General features: G+C 32.4%; 3 protein-coding genes across 5 annotated transcripts; all 3 read right to left on the reverse strand.

The window, feature by feature from the left end:
* Window positions 1-219: 219 nt before the first annotated feature.
* Window positions 220-9,387, reverse strand: LOC130656810 (mitochondrial basic amino acids transporter-like). 3 transcript variants are annotated; one of them, XM_057459739.1, is made up of 5 exons: window positions 9,285-9,387; window positions 2,592-2,639; window positions 1,758-1,801; window positions 1,512-1,595; window positions 220-1,162 (listed from the first exon to the last, which is right to left on the reverse strand). In XM_057459739.1, exons 2-5 carry the CDS (start codon window positions 2,623-2,625, stop codon window positions 443-445), a joined length of 882 nt encoding a protein of 293 aa, XP_057315722.1. In that variant the 5' UTR covers window positions 2,626-2,639; window positions 9,285-9,387; the 3' UTR covers window positions 220-442. The 3 variants fall into 3 exon arrangements, with proteins under 3 accessions (XP_057315722.1, XP_057315723.1, XP_057315724.1); XM_057459740.1 differs by lacking the exon at window positions 9,285-9,387 and adding an exon at window positions 5,831-5,878; XM_057459741.1 differs by lacking the exon at window positions 9,285-9,387 and adding an exon at window positions 4,741-4,762.
* A 2,498-nt stretch (window positions 9,388-11,885) lies between these two features.
* LOC130657831 (L-aminoadipate-semialdehyde dehydrogenase-phosphopantetheinyl transferase-like) lies at window positions 11,886-12,713 on the reverse strand. The gene has a single exon (XM_057460828.1). It carries the CDS (start codon window positions 12,711-12,713, stop codon window positions 11,886-11,888), a length of 828 nt encoding a protein of 275 aa, XP_057316811.1.
* LOC130656814 (dnaJ homolog subfamily C member 24-like) lies at window positions 12,602-15,314 on the reverse strand. Its single transcript, XM_057459749.1, has 5 exons — window positions 15,057-15,314; window positions 14,615-14,741; window positions 14,194-14,265; window positions 13,440-13,570; window positions 12,602-12,745 (listed from the first exon to the last, which is right to left on the reverse strand). Exons 1-5 carry the CDS (start codon window positions 15,141-15,143, stop codon window positions 12,737-12,739), a joined length of 426 nt encoding a protein of 141 aa, XP_057315732.1. The 5' UTR covers window positions 15,144-15,314; the 3' UTR covers window positions 12,602-12,736.
* Between the last annotated feature and the right edge of the window lie 5,398 nt (window positions 15,315-20,712).

Here is a 20,712-nt window from a genome sequence, read left to right on the forward strand (position 1 = left end):
TAGTGTTTTTTTTTTATTTAATTTATTTTATGTTATATTTTTCCAGATCTTAATTGTACAGCGCGTATTGATTGGTCTCGTTTGATAGAAATGTGATCGCGTAAAAAATTTGAACGTGGACATGAGGAGCATTCTAATCAAAAAACGATATTTTAGAAACATATTTTACGAGATATGGCTTTTTTCACGCCGTTACCATGGTGAAAAAGATACGACATCTTGACCGATTAGCCACTTATGCATATTTTTAAATTCTTTACTTTATGAAAAAAATAATAATTATAGAAATTTTTTGTTTAAAAAATATTACTCAGGTTCCACACCCATGTTTCTGTCACGAAAATGATACCATCACAAATCTGCAAAGTATTTAGGAGGTATATATTAAAATCTTCCTTTTTAATCTTCGAAAATTCATTACGCAACACCAAAATCTTCCTTTTTAATCTTCGAAAATTAATTCCTCGTCGTTGGTTTTCATGAATCGCAACACCAAAGTAACTGTTGCCAATATGGCGCCATTTACTGGAAAGGCTCGTAACATGGTCGCGCCAAAACCACGTGTTGCCCACATGTAACCTTCTTCTTTAACGCTTTGCACAAAACAGTGAAAGTATGACTTGTATCTTCCATGAGGAGCCATACCCTCTGCTTGTATACGAGTTTTAATGACATCTATAGGATATAGTGCTGCCCACGACAGCATTCCTGCACACCCCCCTGTAAATAGTAAATGAGCTGCAGATAACGAGTCAATAGTACCGCCAGCAGGAATAAATTTCGAGTTTAGATACGCGAATGAACCGAAGTAAATTGCTGTTGCTGGTACGTCCCTCAGTAATACACCAAATAAGCCACGAAAACAAGAACGGGATCCTTCTTCCTGACGAATCTTTAACACGGTTTGAATGGGTCCTTTATATTTTCGTTGTTCAGGTGAGATCCTCCCACCCGTCCCTTGTATTTGCAGTCTAATCTTTGCAAGTTCTATAGGAGCGGTAATACCTGCCTGAACACCTCCAGTTACAGAACCAGCTATCAATTCACCTCTAATACTACCGTCAGTTAAAGTTCGAAATTGACCTTGTAGTCCAAATATTATAGCGTTTTGAAAGGCAAGACCAAGTAATGGGGGAGTCATGCCTTTGTATAAACTTGTCATCTACAATCAAGGAATCGATATTACAAAATGATAAGAAGTTGACAAATGTATTTATATTAACAATATAACAAATGTAGAAAATGTTAATTTATGAAATCAACCCTTTTAACAACCTCGTCCCCAGGGCTCTTTTTTCGTTCTGACAGTCAGTCCGTCAGAGATTGTCAATAAGAGAAAAAAATCCCCGAGACGAGGTTGCCTTTTTAACTTAAGTTTTGTTCACGCCGGCAAAACTTACCGATATGTTAGTTGCCTTATTAACTCGTTGGCATTTGCCTCGTCTTTAAGTGCCATTAATTGCCGTGAATTAGAAAGGCTAAAAATTAAAATAAAAAAAATTTTTTTTTACCGATTCCTGTTTAATCATCTTAGTGACGCAATCCAATACTCCTTTGTACATTCCGTTTTTCCCATGTTGAACTTGTAATCGGACCTGCAAGAGATTTCAGTTAATATGACACACATACGAAATGTGCCAGTATTGTGGTAAAAAAGAAATTTTCATGCAAAATAATTTACTTAAGAATAGCAGGGTTATTGGTTATTCTGAACAATGTTGAACAGCATGTATAGAAAAATTTGTCGTTTATAATACCTTGACAGTATCGAATGGCTGGCCAACAATAACACCGGCCGCTCCTAAAAAGTACATGTTTGAAATACAAAGATTTTTCTTAATTTTATTTTTTGGTCAATAACAGTCTTTACTTATTACTGATATATCAACTTTACTGTACCTTATGGGTACAGGTTATTAACGGAAGAAATTTTTGCGAAATTTATTGCCGCGGATGGGTGGTTCTAAAATGCTTCATTTTGCGGGTGACTACATTTTTCAGAAGTTTGCGGAATTTATTTTTGCGGATTTTAGTAGAGGGAGAATCAACATTACGTCTAGTATAGGCAGTTATACATGTCTTTTTGAAATGAGAAACGCAGAACGTAATGTTTTAGGCCTACGTAAAAAGAAGTACAAAGGAATGAAAAATATTGTAGTGGAAATTTTTGTTGATAAAAAAAATGTAAAATTTTGCGAAAGAGATTTTTTGCGTTCTTCCAAAAATAATATTTCTTTAATAAGGTAGCCCGAACCTCACCAACTCATCCTTTATTTTGCAAGATCTTTAATACAAGAGAATGCAGTTCTAGCTCCACCCTTGTTACATGAATATAAATCTTCTAAAACCTCGATTATAACATATCCTTTTCCTTGCACCTAAGCCTACGCTTTCTGTAAGCCCATTGGCTTTGTGCTTAGAAAATGCATGAGCGTAGCTACATCAACGCCCATCATGGCCTGTATGCGGTAATTTTACATCCTCGTATTAACATGAAACTAGGTAAAAGTCCAAAGGCGTGTATACAGAGTGGGCTTATATAAGGGGTAACAGGGTAAAATAAACCAAGAGTGAGAAGTTCAACGACTTACCCCCTACACAGCCAGCACCAAAGTCTAATGCCATACTTGATGTATTACCTGCACAAACAGCAGAACATTGACAAGCAAAAAACAAACAAATAGAATTCACTCCAATTTGAAAGAAAAGCAATCAAGTTTATAATATTAGAAACAAAAACTTTTGACACTTATGAGATGGATAATGGAAGAATGCAGTATAGAAAGTGATTTGCTTTTACCTTATTCTAGCTATTAATTTTTTAGCCTCTAATGAGATAAAGCTTCGAGGGAGGTGATTGTGACCAAGTGCTAGATGCCAAAATATTTGCAAAATGCGCGGAGATATTATATGACTAAATATTGTTTCACACCTTTCAGGAGATTTAGATCAATTGAGTTTTACTCATTCGCTAATGTTGGTCTTTGCAAAAGTTTAGAGAACTAACTCCCTCTATTCGGTGATTCGCATCATTTGGATATCACCTTATATTTCTTCATTATTCTGTATTTTTTTAACATCCGTGGAAGTTTACTATTGATGTAATACAACAACTTGCACACTTTTTATATGTATCAATCAATTGAACATGGAATTATGCCTTTGTTAGACATTTTATCTGTGACTTACGTACATCCTAGTCTTAGCTATGTTTTACTTTTCTAAAAAGTTAAAACATGTTTGAGCCACAGCGATACTTCTTGTTTAATCTTTAATGTAATAAAACAAAATTTTGGGAAGCTACCTATAAATTATTAAAACGAAGTGTTCAAAATTTAAAGCAAGAGGAAATTGGTTTAGCTATCTGTCATCAGAAGCCACAGCTACTATAGCACTAATAATGGACAATTCCGAAAAACTTTTGCTCTAAATTTTGAGGATTTGTTTTATTTGTTTACCCATCATTTTAATTTATTGTGAATACATAAATAGAAAATGTTTACAAGTTTCTTCTACGTTGCTAGCCATATCTAACCTTTTATTAACTTTTTTGGCACATGGAGCTGATTCGCGAAGTCCATCCATATAATATCATTTTAAAACATAACAATGGGACAAGAGTAAATTTGCCTGTAAGAGTAGCTCTAGCAACGATATCTTTCATTAAAGCGTTTGAATAGGAGAATGGTCACTAAGAACTCTGTTCCTAACAGTACTACTGATCAAAAGTCCAATTTTTACTTACAAACTAATACACAGTATACCAATTAATGAAGCTTCTATTGCTGTGGTTTCTAGCTACAGACCTTACCTTGTAACTACCCTTATCCCCTACATCATGAAATTCCGTTTGAGATACATTCATGTCTTCTTTTGTTTAAACTTATATCTGCCATTATAAAAACACAGCAAAGCTCCTTCTGAATATAGAACAGTCAAATTTCTTTTTGATTTATTTTAACATTTTAAAATCATGCTCTTTTGTTCGATACAGTTGTGGTGGCTGAGTTGTATGTATTTGTTGTTAAATCTCAAACGAACTGAACGCATTTTCGAACGCTTTAGATTTCGAACGTCATATAGAACTGGTGCGTTAATGAACGCCTTGTTCGGATTTCCATATGGAAATAATAATTTTAATTTGGTCCATTTTATTAAATTGGACCAAGATTAAAGTACTACTGAGGTAATGTGGTACTGTTACCATGATGTTTAGAATGCTATTTTTGTTCACAGTGTCAGTTTTACCATAGTCATAAGAAAAAGAGAGCCAAAACGAATGATCACTGCAAAATGTTACAAATTGTGGAAAGTCATACTCAATATCAGTCACTTACAAAAATTCTAAAAAAGATAACTTTTTCTTTTATAACGTCAGTAGTGCGCAATTGCAAAAATACCGAAAAAACAGTGCTTTTGTGCACAGTCAAATGCTACCTGACAGTGAGCAGATTTTAATACAAGGCGCAAAGGTCCCCACTATACAACAAACATGAAAGAATGCCACCTAAAAAAAGTGTGGGCGTCATGGTGTGTTGGCGCCTCCCTTTCTCCACGCTGCCTCTTGGCATCGAAATAAGTATTGTTGTATACAACAACGTGCAAAATAATCTTTAAGGTTAAACCAAACATAGAATCAAAACAGACTTCGAAAACCCATTGCATAAATAAAAGTGAAAAAAACGAGTAACTTTTTTAAAGCTTAACGCAAGATAGACCTAAGTAAAAGTTCTTTCTTACCTGTAATTATCTGCGCAAAAAGAAGTTTAAATTTTTATTATAAGTTAAAAGACAGTAGTTGGTAATTCTTTAATTTTTAAAGATATACTGGTGTTTATATCGAAGTAAATGACTGTGGCTTGCTTTATAATTAAATGGTGGCTGAATGCTGCCATGCTATAAATATTTAAAGAATTTTATTTAGGTAAATTTAATTAAAAATTAAAAGTTTAACAGTTTTTACTACAGCAGATGAATTTTAAATTTAGCAGATCTTGTTGACGCTTAGCGGGTAGATATCGCTCAGAAAAGCAGCGCTGATTTAACTCGTGTGATTCACACAAGAGAATAAGTTACCCCGAAATAATTAATTTGCATGTTATTAGTATTATCCACTAGTTTTTACTAAGTTAAAAGAAACAGAGAGAAAAAATCATGATTTTTTCCTTTGTGCAAGGTCAAAACCCTCTCTAATTTTCTGCATAGTTGTCAGAAGTACTGAAATTAAGGCATCGTTTTACGATTTTTTGACTTTTCAATACTGTAAGGTGTAAGGTGTAAGAAACACTCCTAGCTGTGTTTCTTGAAGCAAAGCAAATCCAACCTCGATACCAGACTCTTTGCCCCAGCCACATATCAAAAAGAAACCCTAGAAGCAAGTATAGGGATTTAACAGAAACGTAAATACCTCGGTCGATTTTTCATAAATTCTCATCCTATCTTACCACAGATGTTCATAATTTCTTTATGATGGATAGATTTAGAGAGAAAAAGTAATTTATTTACGACGCAAGAATATTGAACCCTCCTTCTCTGTGACTGAGGCGTTCTTTCTTACATTAAATTCTGTTTTAAAACTCCACAAGGAGAGCCATGATTTTTAGACACCCATTGCGGGATTTTTTTTTCGAGTATTTTAATATTAAAAAAATCAGTAAGTTTTTATAAAGCTCAAAGAAGCATGATTCGTAGAAATCATAAAAATACAATCCGGTTTAGCACAAATATGATCCGTGCAATGAAAAACGCAACTTTTTCAAACATACATTCAAAACTTTGTGGAAATATTGAAAAACGTAGGTACGCATTAACTCGATACATATTTTGTTACCTTGGTGTCTTTCTCTTCTCTACACCGTTAGCATGATATAAGAGTATGTAATTTTCCGTAACAAGCCTAAAATTAATTAATTTTTCAAAGGGCAGACATCTCAGATTAGCGGACAAAGTTTTTTCTTTAAAGCTTTATAAAAACACCAGGCTGTGATTTCAAGTTAAAAACAATAGATCTATTGTTTAGAACGGTAGATAAATAGAATAATGACCAGCTTGGTTAGAATTTTGATATTCTTATATAAAGCGTGCGTGCGTGAAATTAAGTTGTATGAGAATCATCGTTTTTGGCAAGTTTTTTTTGTTTACCGGCTCGTATTTTGTCAAACTCTAAGATTTTAATTTTTTTACTAATGGCAGCTGTAAATGAACCACCCTAAGTGCAAACTCGGAGGAAGCCCCAAATTAAGCAATTTTTTGTACACTATGCCAACCTCGTCGCCAGGGCATCTTGTATCTAACATCAGGACGGCGATACGAACATGTTCGTCTCCTGGTTATAAAAAAGAGACAACAGGAACCGGGAACGAGGCTGGAAATTGACTTTTTGTTGGCTTTAATTAATTATAATCCTTTCAACTATTTTAGCAATTCATTCAATCAATAAAAAAAAACTAAAAAAAATGCAGATTTATTAATCAACCAATGCGCAGACTTATTTTTTAACTAATGCGCAGGCTTATTTTTTGATAAGTAAAAACGACAAAAAAGTTTTATTTATAAAAAACTTTGAATATATTTTACTTGTAATTTTGAAAGATTTCGTATCTACACACCCTCTTTTACTTTCAAAACATTCACAACAGACTTTAAGAAAAGAACATTTTTTGCATTTAAAAAAAAATAATGGGAAGCAGAAAAATCTTTCTTCATCTATCTTCGACCATAAATTCTTTAATTATGTGTTGGTATGCACCTAGCTCATGTCTCCTTTTAATCAAATCATGTGTTTTGCCTTTGCGAGACTTTTTCGTCATCAATCAGCTCTGTGAGTAATATTAGTAGCATCTTGTAAGTCATCATCTTTGTTTGAATGACAATAAACGAATGATGAACATTTATTTAAAGATTTAACTTGTTGGGCGACATGTGCAATAAGTGAATAAATTCATCCAATATTCACCTAATATTTTATCGAACATGTTGGATAAAATGTTGGATTGATGAGAAAGCAAACACGTGAATGTGGTAGTAAAAAAAAAAAAAAATCGTCGACTAGGCATAGGCTAGCTTGTCAAAAATTTCACCCGTCGTTCTTATCTGGTCTTGAGATTTTACCTTTTCGTCTGCGAACAGTGGCTATTTGTTTTAGTTGTTTTCTTTAGCACAGAATTAATATAAATAATCTTGATGCTTGCAAACTTATTTAATCGCCTGGGTAGTTGTATTGTGGGTCTGTTCTGTTGTAATGGTTTTAATGTGAGGTATTTTTTATTAATAAATTCATGTTCGGGGTTTTTTCTTTGTGTAGAAATTGAATTAAACAAACCAAAAAAAACAAACAAACAACAACAACAACCACAACAAAAGCAACAACAACAAAAAAACGTGTCGTACACATATGATAAGATATTATAAAGTTTTGATATCTTAACACACGCTATTGAGGATGAAACACTTTAATGGTGTTCACACTGCATATTCGTTAACGCGTAAAGCGACTTCGTTGACGCCATTAAACCGCTGTTAACCTTAGTAGAGATGGTGTGCGCATTTGACTTGTAAACATAAGGTTTCAGGTTGGGTTTCACTCCCACGGACTTAAAATGTAGTGTTAACAGCCCATTTAGTGCTATCTTTTGACCACTAACCGGCTTGCGTCACCGGCAAGCAAGATAGAGCAATGCTACACGTATCTCTAGCGATAATGTAAGATAGTTGCAGTAGTAAAATTTTACTTTACTTACCACTAAGAGAGTGTTATCAGCATAATTGAGGACTAGACACGGTAATGGCCCATTCACACTACACATTCGTTATCGGCTATAGGATATTTATTAAAACCGTAAATCCTCTTAACACTATCTGTATGAACAAGGCTAAAGGAACAGTCATGTGTTCCAAAAATAAGTGCCAAATTTGTTATCCTTCATATAGTAAACCCGCTAAATCAGATATTTAACGGGACATAAAAGTTTTTCTGTGCTAAAAAGGTGTCTTCAGCTGAAACTTTCTTAAAGTGATTGTAATTATTTTTTTTACAGATTGTAAACAGAAAGCCATAGATAAAAAGAAAAAAATTACTAATATTCTAAACAAACAGCTGTTAAGAAATTTTAGGACGATCCGCGAATAAAAGAATGTCTTCTGAGGTCAGTTTTATGGAGGTTTTAACTCTAGTTGAAATGTTCACGTGGAAGTGATAAAAAAGTGTTTCCTTCGTGAATATCCGCTTAAGAGAGATTTCTTTGTGAAAGTTTCTTATAGAATTTATTTGGGACAAATCAGATTGTCTGCTTTGGAGGCTCGTCTTCCTTCATTTGTTTTCGGTGTCAAAGACAAGTCCCTGGGAAAAGTTGCAATGCGTGCATTGGAAGATGGGTCATTATCAGGCATTTTTTATAATCATTTTTATTAATTCGTTTCTTTTTAATGTTGTAATATACGGGTTCGACCCTCCTTTCAGCGCAAAGTGGATAAGTAGCTATATCACATTTTCTATTTTGTGCTTCCGTAGCACGACTTTTTTCTCGGTACTATCAACACAGATATTATATTGATCTGCGTCGAAGACGTACATTTGTTAAGGAGAGACGAGTCTGCACAATGATAGTCATTCTTGTAGCTGTTTTGATTGCATATTTTGTCAAGAGAGATACAAAATTACTTTTAATTAATAAAAATACTAAATTAAAAATTCTTTTGTTCTGACTATAATTATTGGAAAAAAATAGAAAAGAAGAGCTCATTTAGCAATTACAAACGATTTATAACAAAAAAAATCTTTAATTAAAAGTTTTTTTTACTGAGAACGACAGGGTATAAGAACTTGGATAAATACTAAATTACGCTTTTTAAAAGATTCTGAAACTTTTAGTTACTCGATTAACAAAAAAAGTAGCCCAGTTTCTGGTCTAAAGCGATCAAACTTTTTATTTTCGAGGATCCCACACCAGTGTTTTTCGAAAATTTATAAATATATGGAAAAAATCAGGAGTAATATATACGACACGAAATAAGTTAAACGAATATATCAAGTTTGGATTCAACATTAACTTTAAGCCAAATAAAAACACGTGTCTGGTAGATCAAATTTTTAAGCTCGTTAGTACTAGCAGAAAAATTTCGCGGTTGCCAGTTAATAATATTCTTTTACCGGCAGCCGAAACCAATGGCACGACATTAAATACAGCTGGTCTTATTAATAATCCGGTTGCAAAAATAAAAGGCTGCGGAAAACTTATAACACTTCGTTTAAATACTTGGTTTCTAGAAATTTAAAAATATCATACCTTAATTTTTTCATGCACAATCGTTGAGAAGTTTATTTACATCGTCCTTAACTATTTTACTTTCCAAACCAAGTTAGCTATAACCCCAAAAATTATGACAATGCAAATTCCATATGGAATACGTAGATGATCATTTTTTATTGATTTTTGAATTCAAATCATCCTAAAACAAGACTGAAAGAATGTATAGTGCTTAAGTGTAATATTGTGAGTTAAAAAAACGAAGCAGAACTCCGAGAAAAGAAGCCATAAAATTTTATTTTGCGGGACACACTGGGTTTTAAAATAAATTACTGCAAAGAGCTTAGTCTGATTACTCTTCCGTGTCGAGGATAAAAAAAGTAGAAATAGATGTTAATTTAGACTCCATGTTTGAGAATATTAAAAAGAAAAAAACTAAATCATGATTCATTAAAGACACTGAACATCCGTATATACTGAAAAATAGCTCAATTTTCTTTTCTTTTTTGTGTTTGTTTCAGTTTTTTTCCATCATCACGTACTCCCTGCGATGGAGTGCACATGTGATATACATGTGTTATAACAAAGAAATAAAATTACCTACAATATTGACATTAATTGTCGCCCATTAACCTGCCCTTATGACCTACATATATGGAAAAATACTAGTAATGTAAAAAAAAACCAAAAAAAAAAAACCGTCGACGTGTTATGATTAAAATCATTCACGTTTTTCCTTGTTATAGATATGAAAAAATAAATGCTCAAAAGTTAGTGTCCCCTTGATATTCCAAAATAAATAAGTAGTTTGGCGTTTATGCTTTAGTAAATAAAGGTTAGTTCCATGACGCTCCTATTGGGGCGTGATGGGTCGCCCGCAGGATAAATTAAAAGAATGTACCAATTTTAGAAACATTATGTGAAAAATCAGGAGGACTGGTTGGATGAAATTTACCCTAAAATATTAAAAAAAATTGTGCCATAAAAGCGTCCCAAATACTGCAATTCTTTTAGATAATGTGGAATCTCGGTAAGTGCCGTTGCGTACAGGCGGTTGCGTGTATCAAAATCCGTCTCCATTGTTCGGTTTTATTTGCATTGAGCTATAGAAGAACCTAACCAGCCCTGGACATGAGATTGGGTGTGTACTTTCGCGTCGTTTCACGGCAAAGCAACCAACAGGCATGGGGATCCGAACTAATTAGTAAGGCGCACGAAGCGACACTAGTGTCATAATTTGCTTTCACAAGTCGACCATGCAGATACCAGCGGATAACGAATTGTTGAAGTCATTAAAAGTTTCCAAGGTCAAACTTTGTTACAGGTTGCTGGTCATGAAATTATTATGTTTTTTAAGGCGAGAAAAATGAACAACATGCAGAACAAGCCGTCCGAAAAAAATCCTTCATTAAAATCTTCAAGGATAAATTGTTATTTCCATCTTGAAAATATATGATTCGATCATATTTATTACTTTAACTATCATATTACGGACATGATTCTCGCGCTACTGAGAATAGACACACTTCCTTTTTGGTTTACTTTCACATTTCATAATAAAATAGGCTCCCACGGGTTTTGTCGGGTTCGAGTGTTTTTTGATGTCAGTCAGTCTGATCAATATAGCAAGCTTCGCAACTTGGACAACAATATGATATACCACGCGACTTTTTAGAGACTCGTCAACCTTTGCTTGGGCGATGGAAGAACTGATTTCAGCATTCAGATGGTAAATGCTTTCCTTCAAGGTAAATTCAACTTTGCTTGGAGCATGTTTTATCGTTAGCCCGGTGTCGGTAGGCTTTGAATTGTCAGTACGTTTACAAGCTGTAATTCGATAGAATAAATTTCATTGGAAAAATAAATAAAGGGCAAAATGGCAGTTTAAATGAAAAAACATTGACTGAATCAAGTAATGAACATTAAAAAAACGTTCATGAATCGATTAAAAAAAACGTTGTGTTTTAAAAGTAAAATAAAACTATCTACACAATCTTCAATAAGAGATAAAAGAATAAAGCATATTATTTAAATATTTTTGTTAGCAGTGAACTTATAATTTGTCTCCTTGGCTATTTGGATTTGAGTTATTTTGAGCACTCCCAAATATTTTATCAATTAAACTGCGGTTATGAAGCAAAATTATTGTCATAATGAAGATTAATAACGAATCGTCGAATCAGTTAACACAAAAGATGTATCCAGGACATCTTTAAGCCTTTTAAATGAATGTTCATCCTCAGGAATTTGTTTTTTAACAAGGGACTCAAAATTCATATATTTTAATGCTTTATATTATCTGTATGTGGAGTTTCGAAAAGATAAATTCTGGTAAGTCAAGAACATAGATTAAGACTGACAAAAATACATCATTCAATAAGTCATAACTCGCGATCACTCAACTTTGAGATGTAAAAATGCAGGCTTGTATAAAAGAGAACTAAATTCCATATCCCGCAGCAGTACCCGCTTTGTCAACACTGCACAGCAGATGGCCAGGAATCGCGCATAGCGAAAAACCATTCATATTTGAATTTTTTCTAATAAAAATGAGAGTCTACGGGTCAACATAAATAAATAGATATCTATTGTCTCCTTTAAAAATTTTTGAAAAAAAAAATACAAAAAAATACGAGCGAGCTAATATTTCTTTGTGTTTTTACTTTCATACACATTCCACCAGTTACCATCTATAGGTAAAACCGCTTCTAATTCTTCAGTAAAATCATCGAACGTTAAAAAATCAAAATGGTCAACGCTGACTGGTTCTTTTCGACCTGTTGCCACAGCGACTATATGATCATCATCTAAAAGATATTCACTAAACGTCCAATCCTTTTTAATATTTTTAACGTATAATACACTATCGGAACAGGGTCTGTTTATATCTAGAGATCTCGTATTGACATCAAACATCATATATTCAGCAGAATTTGTTCCAATGCCGGTGCCTATTGCTTTCACATAACTTTCTTTCAAACACCACAATCTATAAAAAGCTTTAAGTTGCAGCCATTCTTTTTGAAAGCTATAGATATAATTCCACTCGTCTTCTACGAATTGTCGTCTCATCAACTTAAAGAATGACGGAATGTCTGTGTTATTAGGCGTCACCACCTTCATCACGTCCACGCCGACATTTTGACGCGTACTAGCGGCCAACACTGTGTAATCACCTTGATGAGATACATTGAAGAAAAAGGTTTCATTACTTTTTAGCATATTGGCCAACTCTGGTTTTCCTTTCTCGTTCCTTCGCAATTTAATATTCTTCCAAGAAATACCGAGAGCTGATTTTATGCAATGACGTATCATTAATCGACCAATTAAACACAGTTTGTAATCATCCTGAAAACGAAATTTTTGTATTCTTTCGTTTTCTTCCTGAGACACGGCGGAAAGGGCGGAGAGCAGTTGCTGTTTAGTGGGTTTCCATGACAACGCATTAAACGCCCATCGAATCTCCATCCTCATAATCCGTCCAATGAAACTTATTTGCCCTATTAAAAAAATTATTTTAAGTACTATAAATTTAAACGTCAAGATTTAACCGATCATAACCCTTTATTGAAAGTCTTAAACAGGCTAAAAATGTTGGCAATTTTAAGGCACACTTTCGCACGGCATATTTAAGTCCCATGCATTCCCGACGAAAAGAAGAGTGTTAAATGTAACGGCATGAAAAATCAAATCTATATTTTTGCGTCGTCGGAGCTGCACAGAGCGACAGCGTGTAAGTTTTTAACTGTTCAATCTACTGGTAACTTTGTGGTAGCAGGGTCACGTCCAGTGCAAAAGGACGGCCCTTTCAATTTTCACTTGCTATAACCTTAGTGTGAATCGATCTTTTTTGATTAAAACAGAGCATGAGAACAAGATTGGTGCGTACGTTTTCTAGATGGGTTAACGTGCTTTCAGGGGTTCCGTAGCCCGAAAAAAAAGCTTTTATTAGTGCTCGAACCACCTTCAGGAACCTCGTTCAAAAAGTATTAAAAAGTCATCCTAGGTAAATAACAAAGCTAGGCAATTTTTAGTTTTAAGTTTTTATCGAAGCAAAAGAAACAATAAAAACTTGTATGTTCTTTTTGTATCTTATTTTTGCGACTTAGATTTTTACACATGCTTCGCAGGTAATTAATTTTACGAAATTAGCATGTGGGTTGACAAATCTAAAAATATAGCCTCAACACAAACCTTCTTAGAGATAACTTCTAAATAATACGTGCAGTCTTCACAGGGAATACAAATGCTACCACTTTTCAATTCGTCTTCATGTACAACATATGAACCACCACATCGACATTCGGTGAAATACTCATTTGTAACTAAACATGTAAAAACAGTTTATATAAAGGCGCTGGCCAACAAGTACGGGCAGGCATTGGAAGGTTCCTGTGGGGTGGTGGAATAACTATACACCCTAAAGGTGCTGCAAATTCGCGTGAATTCACATACTCGAACGTTTAGGATTATTTCAGATTTGTTATGTGTTACGAGAGTGTATCAGTTTTTGCAAATAATTTTCCATTTCTCAAATGGGTGAAAGATCTCGTTTACCAATTTTCATTTTTTCATCATGACAAAAGTAGGATTGTCAAGGTTGGATTACACCCACCCGATTATTAACACAAGGTTTTCACTTAGAACCCTTAGAAATAGTATATTAAAAAAATGATGACTAGACAAACACGACCACTTCTTTAAAATTGAAAGTTTTCTCTCTATGATTTTATTTAAAAAAAGATTTTACAATTGCATTTTCTGTCTTAACAACCTTCAAATACAAATCAATCTGCTGATTATTTAGCTAATATAACCAGTGAGCTAAAACAGCAGAACGTATCACACAACATTCCCAGGGCACCTTTTTCATTACATTTAAGCAGTGTTAATTTATTTAATGTTTACTTTTGTTTTTAAAGATGGACTTGAATTTAAGCTGTTTCACCTTCATCAAATTCCAATTCATCAACTTCTACTTTTAAATATATTGGTCTATGGAAATTTTCAAGGTCTTTCTCTAAAGAGCAACAATAAATACTGTGAAATAAGAATTAGCTTATTTATCGCAAAGTAATGAAGTGGGTTATAAATTATACGTACAAACAATCCGAATTGTATTCATAGAAAAAGATATGACAAACTATACCAACATGCTGGTTTATGGTTTCATTTGGGTTAGATTGTTAATCAAACCATATTACAGTGTCTCTACAGAAAGCGCTTTCAAATTCACTCTCTCCAAGCATTCCGTAACTGTAGAACCTTTATATTGTATATAGTTGACGTCACCAGTTATTACCTGAAAGCTGCTAATAGAACCATAAAACAGGCTCGTTCAAAACAAATTCAACGCAATACAACAGTACCTTTCAATCTCCTGTCATAATCTTGTCTTTTTTGATCATCTAACAGAATGTTACGTGCTTCTTGAATTTTTAAGAAAAAAGAGGTACTCCTTGCAGATTTTTGAGATGCTTGCTTATCTGGGTGGTGCTACAAATTAAGTATTGCAAAATTCAGCAAAATATAAAGTTAAGATATATAATATCATTTTACACATGCTTTTTAAGGAAAACCTTAGCATGCTTGTTGCAAACAGGCAAACTTTCATAAAGTTTGGCTTTCTATATCAAGATATCGGTAAAACACGTTAATAACTTTGTGAGGATGTGGGCGAGTGCCATTGCACAACTCTCCTAAAAAGCCTATGGAGAATAACATGCAAAATAACTGATTGGTGAGATTTAAATACTTGTATGTTCAAAAAGGCATATAGAAATATAAGAAAAGGATTAAATTCAGGTTTACCTTCAGAAGTAATTCTTGACACCTTTTTTTAATTTCTTCAGTTGTTGCTTTATATGTCACTCCTAACAACTTATAATAATCTTCCATGAAATATACTATAGAAACAAAATCAAAAGGAACACCCTTACATGGCTAGACCGTCTATATTTGAAAGTTCATTAAACACCAACCACCACATAAGAACAGGGTAAGAGGGGGGAACAAAGTTAGGAGCTCAATTTTTTGCAAAATATCTACATATACACCACATCCTGCATATCTGTTTGAAACTATACAATAAGAATGAACAAACTTTCAAAAATTTCATTAAAGTTAAGAATTTTTTCAGAAATACTGTGTGAGTTGCATTTAATGAAGAGGTTGCAATAAAAACGATTTGGGTTAAAAACCAGTCAAATGGTTGTGGTAAAACCAGTTACTAATAAGAAAGTGATTTATCTGAGAAACTATAATACAAATTATTTGTAACTGTATATAACAATAACGATACGTTATAAACCAGATAGGCTTCCAAAATATATTTTATAAAATACCCTATAGCTTAATTTAAATTTTTCGTAAATATATATTAAATAAAACATATATATAGCCAAGTAAAATGATTTATAAAAAACAATTAAATTTAATACAAAGTTTAAAAAATATAAAATACTCTAACAAGTTTATCGTCATGTTGGTTTTACCTAAAATGGCATGCCTTTGCATTCATATGTATACCCCATACACCAAAAAGCACAAATACCTCCATAAATACAAACAGATTAACATCAAAAGCTATACGAAAACAAACTTTTAATTGGGACAGTAAGGATTATTCTTAGGAATGAAATTTTTTATATTTAAAGGCTATGAATCGCAGTGGTTGTTTTCATTTTCTTTTGAAGTAGCTGAAAATCTTGTCTAATTTGCTAACTTTTTTAACGATACGTCACCACATTATTGAGGGGTTATTGACGTCATCGAAATATATTTCTGTAACTGTTTGCTTCCAAATCAAGCATTAAAGTTTTTAACAGGTCACTTAACTAGTGTTAATCTACTGTTTAAATATTTTGTATTATTTGTAAACTTTATGACAACAGATTAAAGACGTGGAGATTGAAAAACCTGGAGTCATACTTTATGTTGACTATCATTAAATATAGTATTATATTTTTCCTACTCTTTCCTAGGGTGAATAAAATTTATTGCAAGGTTCAGGCAATAAGGAAGACAAGCTAAATTCCAGTAGAATGACATCATCGTAAAAAAATAATTTTAAAGAATTTAACAACATGCGAAAGTGGGTAAACAGAAAAAACTTTGAGAATGTTTTTGTTTTGCTATCACAAAATCACTTTCAGTACAGTTTGTGGTGCATAATTATTTGAAGTTTTTTTCAAATCTGGCAGATTAAACAAAGTACCTGTTGTCTCTCAAGATGTTATGATACAGAAAATAACACAAAAAAAATTCATAAAAAATTTGAATACACGTATTCAAGTGATAACTTATGTCTAAAACTCTAAAATTATGTTTATAACGGCGAAACATCATTCTATTCTGCAGAAAATACCTATTTCAACACACAATAAATAAAATTACTCTTAGACAATCACAAGAGGCCAGTTAGCACTCCCTCACTTCGTTCATTTAGAATGTGTTTGTTTACATTCATGCGGACTAACATCACACAAGTTTGTGTGGAGACTACTTTGACCCTAAATATGTTGAGAACCAAAGCTAACAAATATAAAAAAATTTACACAGTTCATATTCACACTATTATGAACATTTTAAGCACGGCTTGTTATCAATTGTTAAAAAAATAAATAAAAATAGTTAATACCACTAAATAAAAATAAATAAATGAATAATTAATGTAAACATTAATGTTCAATAAGTGTGGCCAGCATGAAAATAAGGAGAGTAATAACCATATACGCAGGCAACTTTGTAATCATTGTACAGTGGTGTAGGTGGTTCGACTGAGTTAGTTGGAATTTTACACTTTGTTGGTTGTTCATTCTCAATCTCCATTTCTTTTACTTCATTTTGATTTGTTTGAACAGTTTCATCTTGAAAAATGACAGGTGTGTGTTTACAATTTCTAAGATTATCGTATATTCTAGAATCAAGGTGTCGACATTTCTTAACTATCTGGTTTTGTTCTTTGAAATTTATAGATTCATTTTTCCTTTTATCACCTACACAGTTTAATTGTTGAAGAAAATGTTTATTAAATTTAGAATTTTTGCTGATAGTTGATTCTGGCATTCCTGATCAAGTAACTGTAAGTAATAATATATAATTATTGTCAATAACTAAAAAAATAATAATTTGAAACTAACATAAATCCATCAATTTAATTCAACATAAACCATGAACAACTTTTTTTAATTGTAATCTTTCAAGTACAAATTAAGCATTAAGTTTTTTTTACCAGTTAGGGCATGATATCTATCCCTCTAGTAGTTAACCATACAGTATATATGTTAGTTTTTTTGGTTGGTATTTATACCTTGAACGTACATTTATAACTTAAAATTTAAGGTCAAAAAACTTTCCAAATGTTAATGTGTATGCTAACATATTTTTTCCACTTCACTGGATTTTGACTGTTTATATATTTTCGTCACAGTTTATACGACATCAAGCTTATGTTCATTTTTCTTATGTAATATGTGGGTGAGAAGTATTCGCAAATAAATTTGAAGTTTTTTTTGTTTTTTTGTTATTTGTTTTTGTAAGTGTATTAAAAGTGTATTAAAATTTTATTACAACACCGCTTTTTAAAATGAAAAAGTTTGTAAACTTTTAAAACTTGTTAATCAACAAAATTATAGTACTGCTTGGGAGCAAATTCATTTCTTATTTCTGCAATTTATTGCACCAGTGACGTATCCAGAGTTTTTTTGGGACTACCGCTTTCTTATACCCAACTTTTGCTTAGGTTAGTATATTTTGGGTTTTAACGTCCCTAGATCACCTGAAAATGGCTTTGCGGCACTCAAAACAGCAAAATTTTGTACAAATATTACTTGCATTTTATTACATAATATTATATATATTTTGTTTTTAGTCTTCTTTTAGTCTGATAAATACCTGTTAAAACTTTCTTCACAGAATTAATACTTACAATGTAAATATATAGGCCACCTATTAGTTTTCTGTTTTTTATATAATGACGACACAAAGTTTGCTCAAGAAACAGTAAATACTTATAACTTAATGAGTCTAATCTCTCTTTCTTACAATTTTTACTTCTATTTATAATAATTTACTATATAACTACATTTATGATCAAGCGTGTTTGGTATTTTAAACAAGCAAAATGAAATTTGCTTTGCAATGTCTTCTTTTGACTTTTCAAAAATAACAATCATAGAACAATTATTGTTCAAAATGTATTATAACAGGAATGTTGTAATTCTTTTTTAAAAACAGATGTTCATTGAAAAAGTTTTTATCAATTGCGAAACAAATGTTATGTTATACACGTGTCTGAACACTGAAAACATACAAATATCGACCATTAAAAATCGACTATTTGAAAAATCTTTATCAGTTCTCAAGATATTTGTCGAGATAGTTGCCCTAATTATGCGAAATTATGACTTCATGAGTATGCAGTGAGCATAATTATGGTAACTAAATAATAAAATTTATGTAAAATGTTTAAAACGCGTCATAGTGAACAGCCAGAAATCATTTTTAACTCTATATAGCTTGTCAAAACTGTTAAATTAACTTCCTTGCAGAGCATATTCATGACATCATGCATATTTAGTGAATCTTCTTAGTCCAAATTCTATATAAACAATCAAGAATTTTTAAAAAAATATTCAAATTCCTAGACAATCTTTCATATGCCATTAACTTCATTTTACGCGGGAGGTAACCTGTAACAATAATTATTTTGTTAAATTGGACCCTCATTGGGAATAGAAAAAATGTCAGACTTAGCAAATGTCCCAGTTATGTGGAACCCTCCGAGTTTTTGAAATCATTCAAATTATCGATATTATAAAAAAAATACACTTAAAAAAACTCATGGGCATTGATGTCAAATTTTCTTTATATAGAAACGTAATTTATATAAAATACATAATTTAAACAGAAGTTCTAGATGCCCCGATGCAATGGTATTTACTTCATTGTCGCACATTCAAATTTTAAATCCTACAAGTTCAAGGTAATTAGAAATTGAACATGGAGGATTTACACCGCTTGTATTTTCTGCTACTAGTGGTATGAGACGTGAGTATCATAAATTTTTCTCACACCTGTCAGAGATAATATCTAAAAAAAGGAAAATGGATATACAAATTAAGACAGCATTGATACAAAGAAAATTGCCCTTTGGAGATCAATTGGTGTCTGCGTTCGTAAAAGAACAGAAATACACATGAAATCCAAAGACAGCAACCTCGCCCAATCAGCCAAGTGAGTATAAGTACTTGGGTAATCTTGTGGATCCAAACCTGGTATTGAATAATAATTTTGAAAGTAGATATCGAAAAGCATCTAACAGATTGCAACTCCTTAATAAATTATGACAATATGTCACAAAATCTGTTTTAGTCATGATATATAATGCAATGATTGTGCCATTGTGTAGCAATTTCCACTCCTATTTTAAGATAAATTGTCACGCAAAAGGAACTCGGAATCAGAACTTCCAAATCAAATTACCTAAAGTTAAACTAGAGTTTGCGAGAAAATTGTTCTACTTCTCAGGCGCAAAATTATATAACACCTTACCAATTGTCATTCGGAAGGAAAACTCTATCGTTATCTACAAGAAACTCCTGAAGAATTTTTATTGTAAATAAAAATAAACTTGTAAATATTTAAATTAATCTGTGACCTTCCTGTTACATTGATAGTTCAGCCTAATCCATACATAGTCCAGTCTAATTGTCTAACTGTCCATGCTGCAGGGAGTTCACAGTATCCTTTTTTTTCTCCCTTCTGTTTTTTTATTCAGTTCAACTTTTTCTTTTTCCTTTTTCTCTTTCTTTTTTTTAACGCAGGACACAAATTAATAGCAGTATATATATACTTAAATACTGAATTGTACATATCCTGGGTAAAAATTCATGAATAATAATAATAATAGTAATAATAATAATAATAATAATAATAATAATAATAATAATAATAATAATAATAATAATAGTATTAATAATAATAATAATAATAAGTGATTGCTTAATTGTCTAGCGCTCTGAAATAGTTGGTAGTAACATACATCAAGTTAAACTGTTAAATCATTATTCTAGTTCTATGTGTCATTTTTAGGTTGCACACTTTTCCCTCCCCAAAAACCACTCTTGGATTTAAGATGTTGTATTTATTAACAAAAAGATGGCATTTTGGTCTGATCGGGTAATATTACCTGATTGAATGAGTTTTTTGTTTTACAATGGGAAGTAATGCTCATTTTCCTCATAAACTTTAAAATAACATTAAAAGAAGGTACACAGCATGGATGCATGTTTTTTCACATATAAAGAGAATATCCCCGTGGGTGACCACATTTATAGTGTAGTAGGGTAAACCAGGGCCGCAGTTACATAGCGTTATTGGGTAATAGTAGGCTATTAGTAGGCAGGAGGTTAGGCGATGGTGCTGCACTGACTGTTCTCCATGTTGCGTTACCATCCAACACATA

Source organism: Hydractinia symbiolongicarpus, chromosome 9 (genome assembly GCF_029227915.1).
Source record: "Hydractinia symbiolongicarpus strain clone_291-10 chromosome 9, HSymV2.1, whole genome shotgun sequence".
NCBI lineage: Eukaryota > Metazoa > Cnidaria > Hydrozoa > Anthoathecata > Hydractiniidae > Hydractinia > Hydractinia symbiolongicarpus.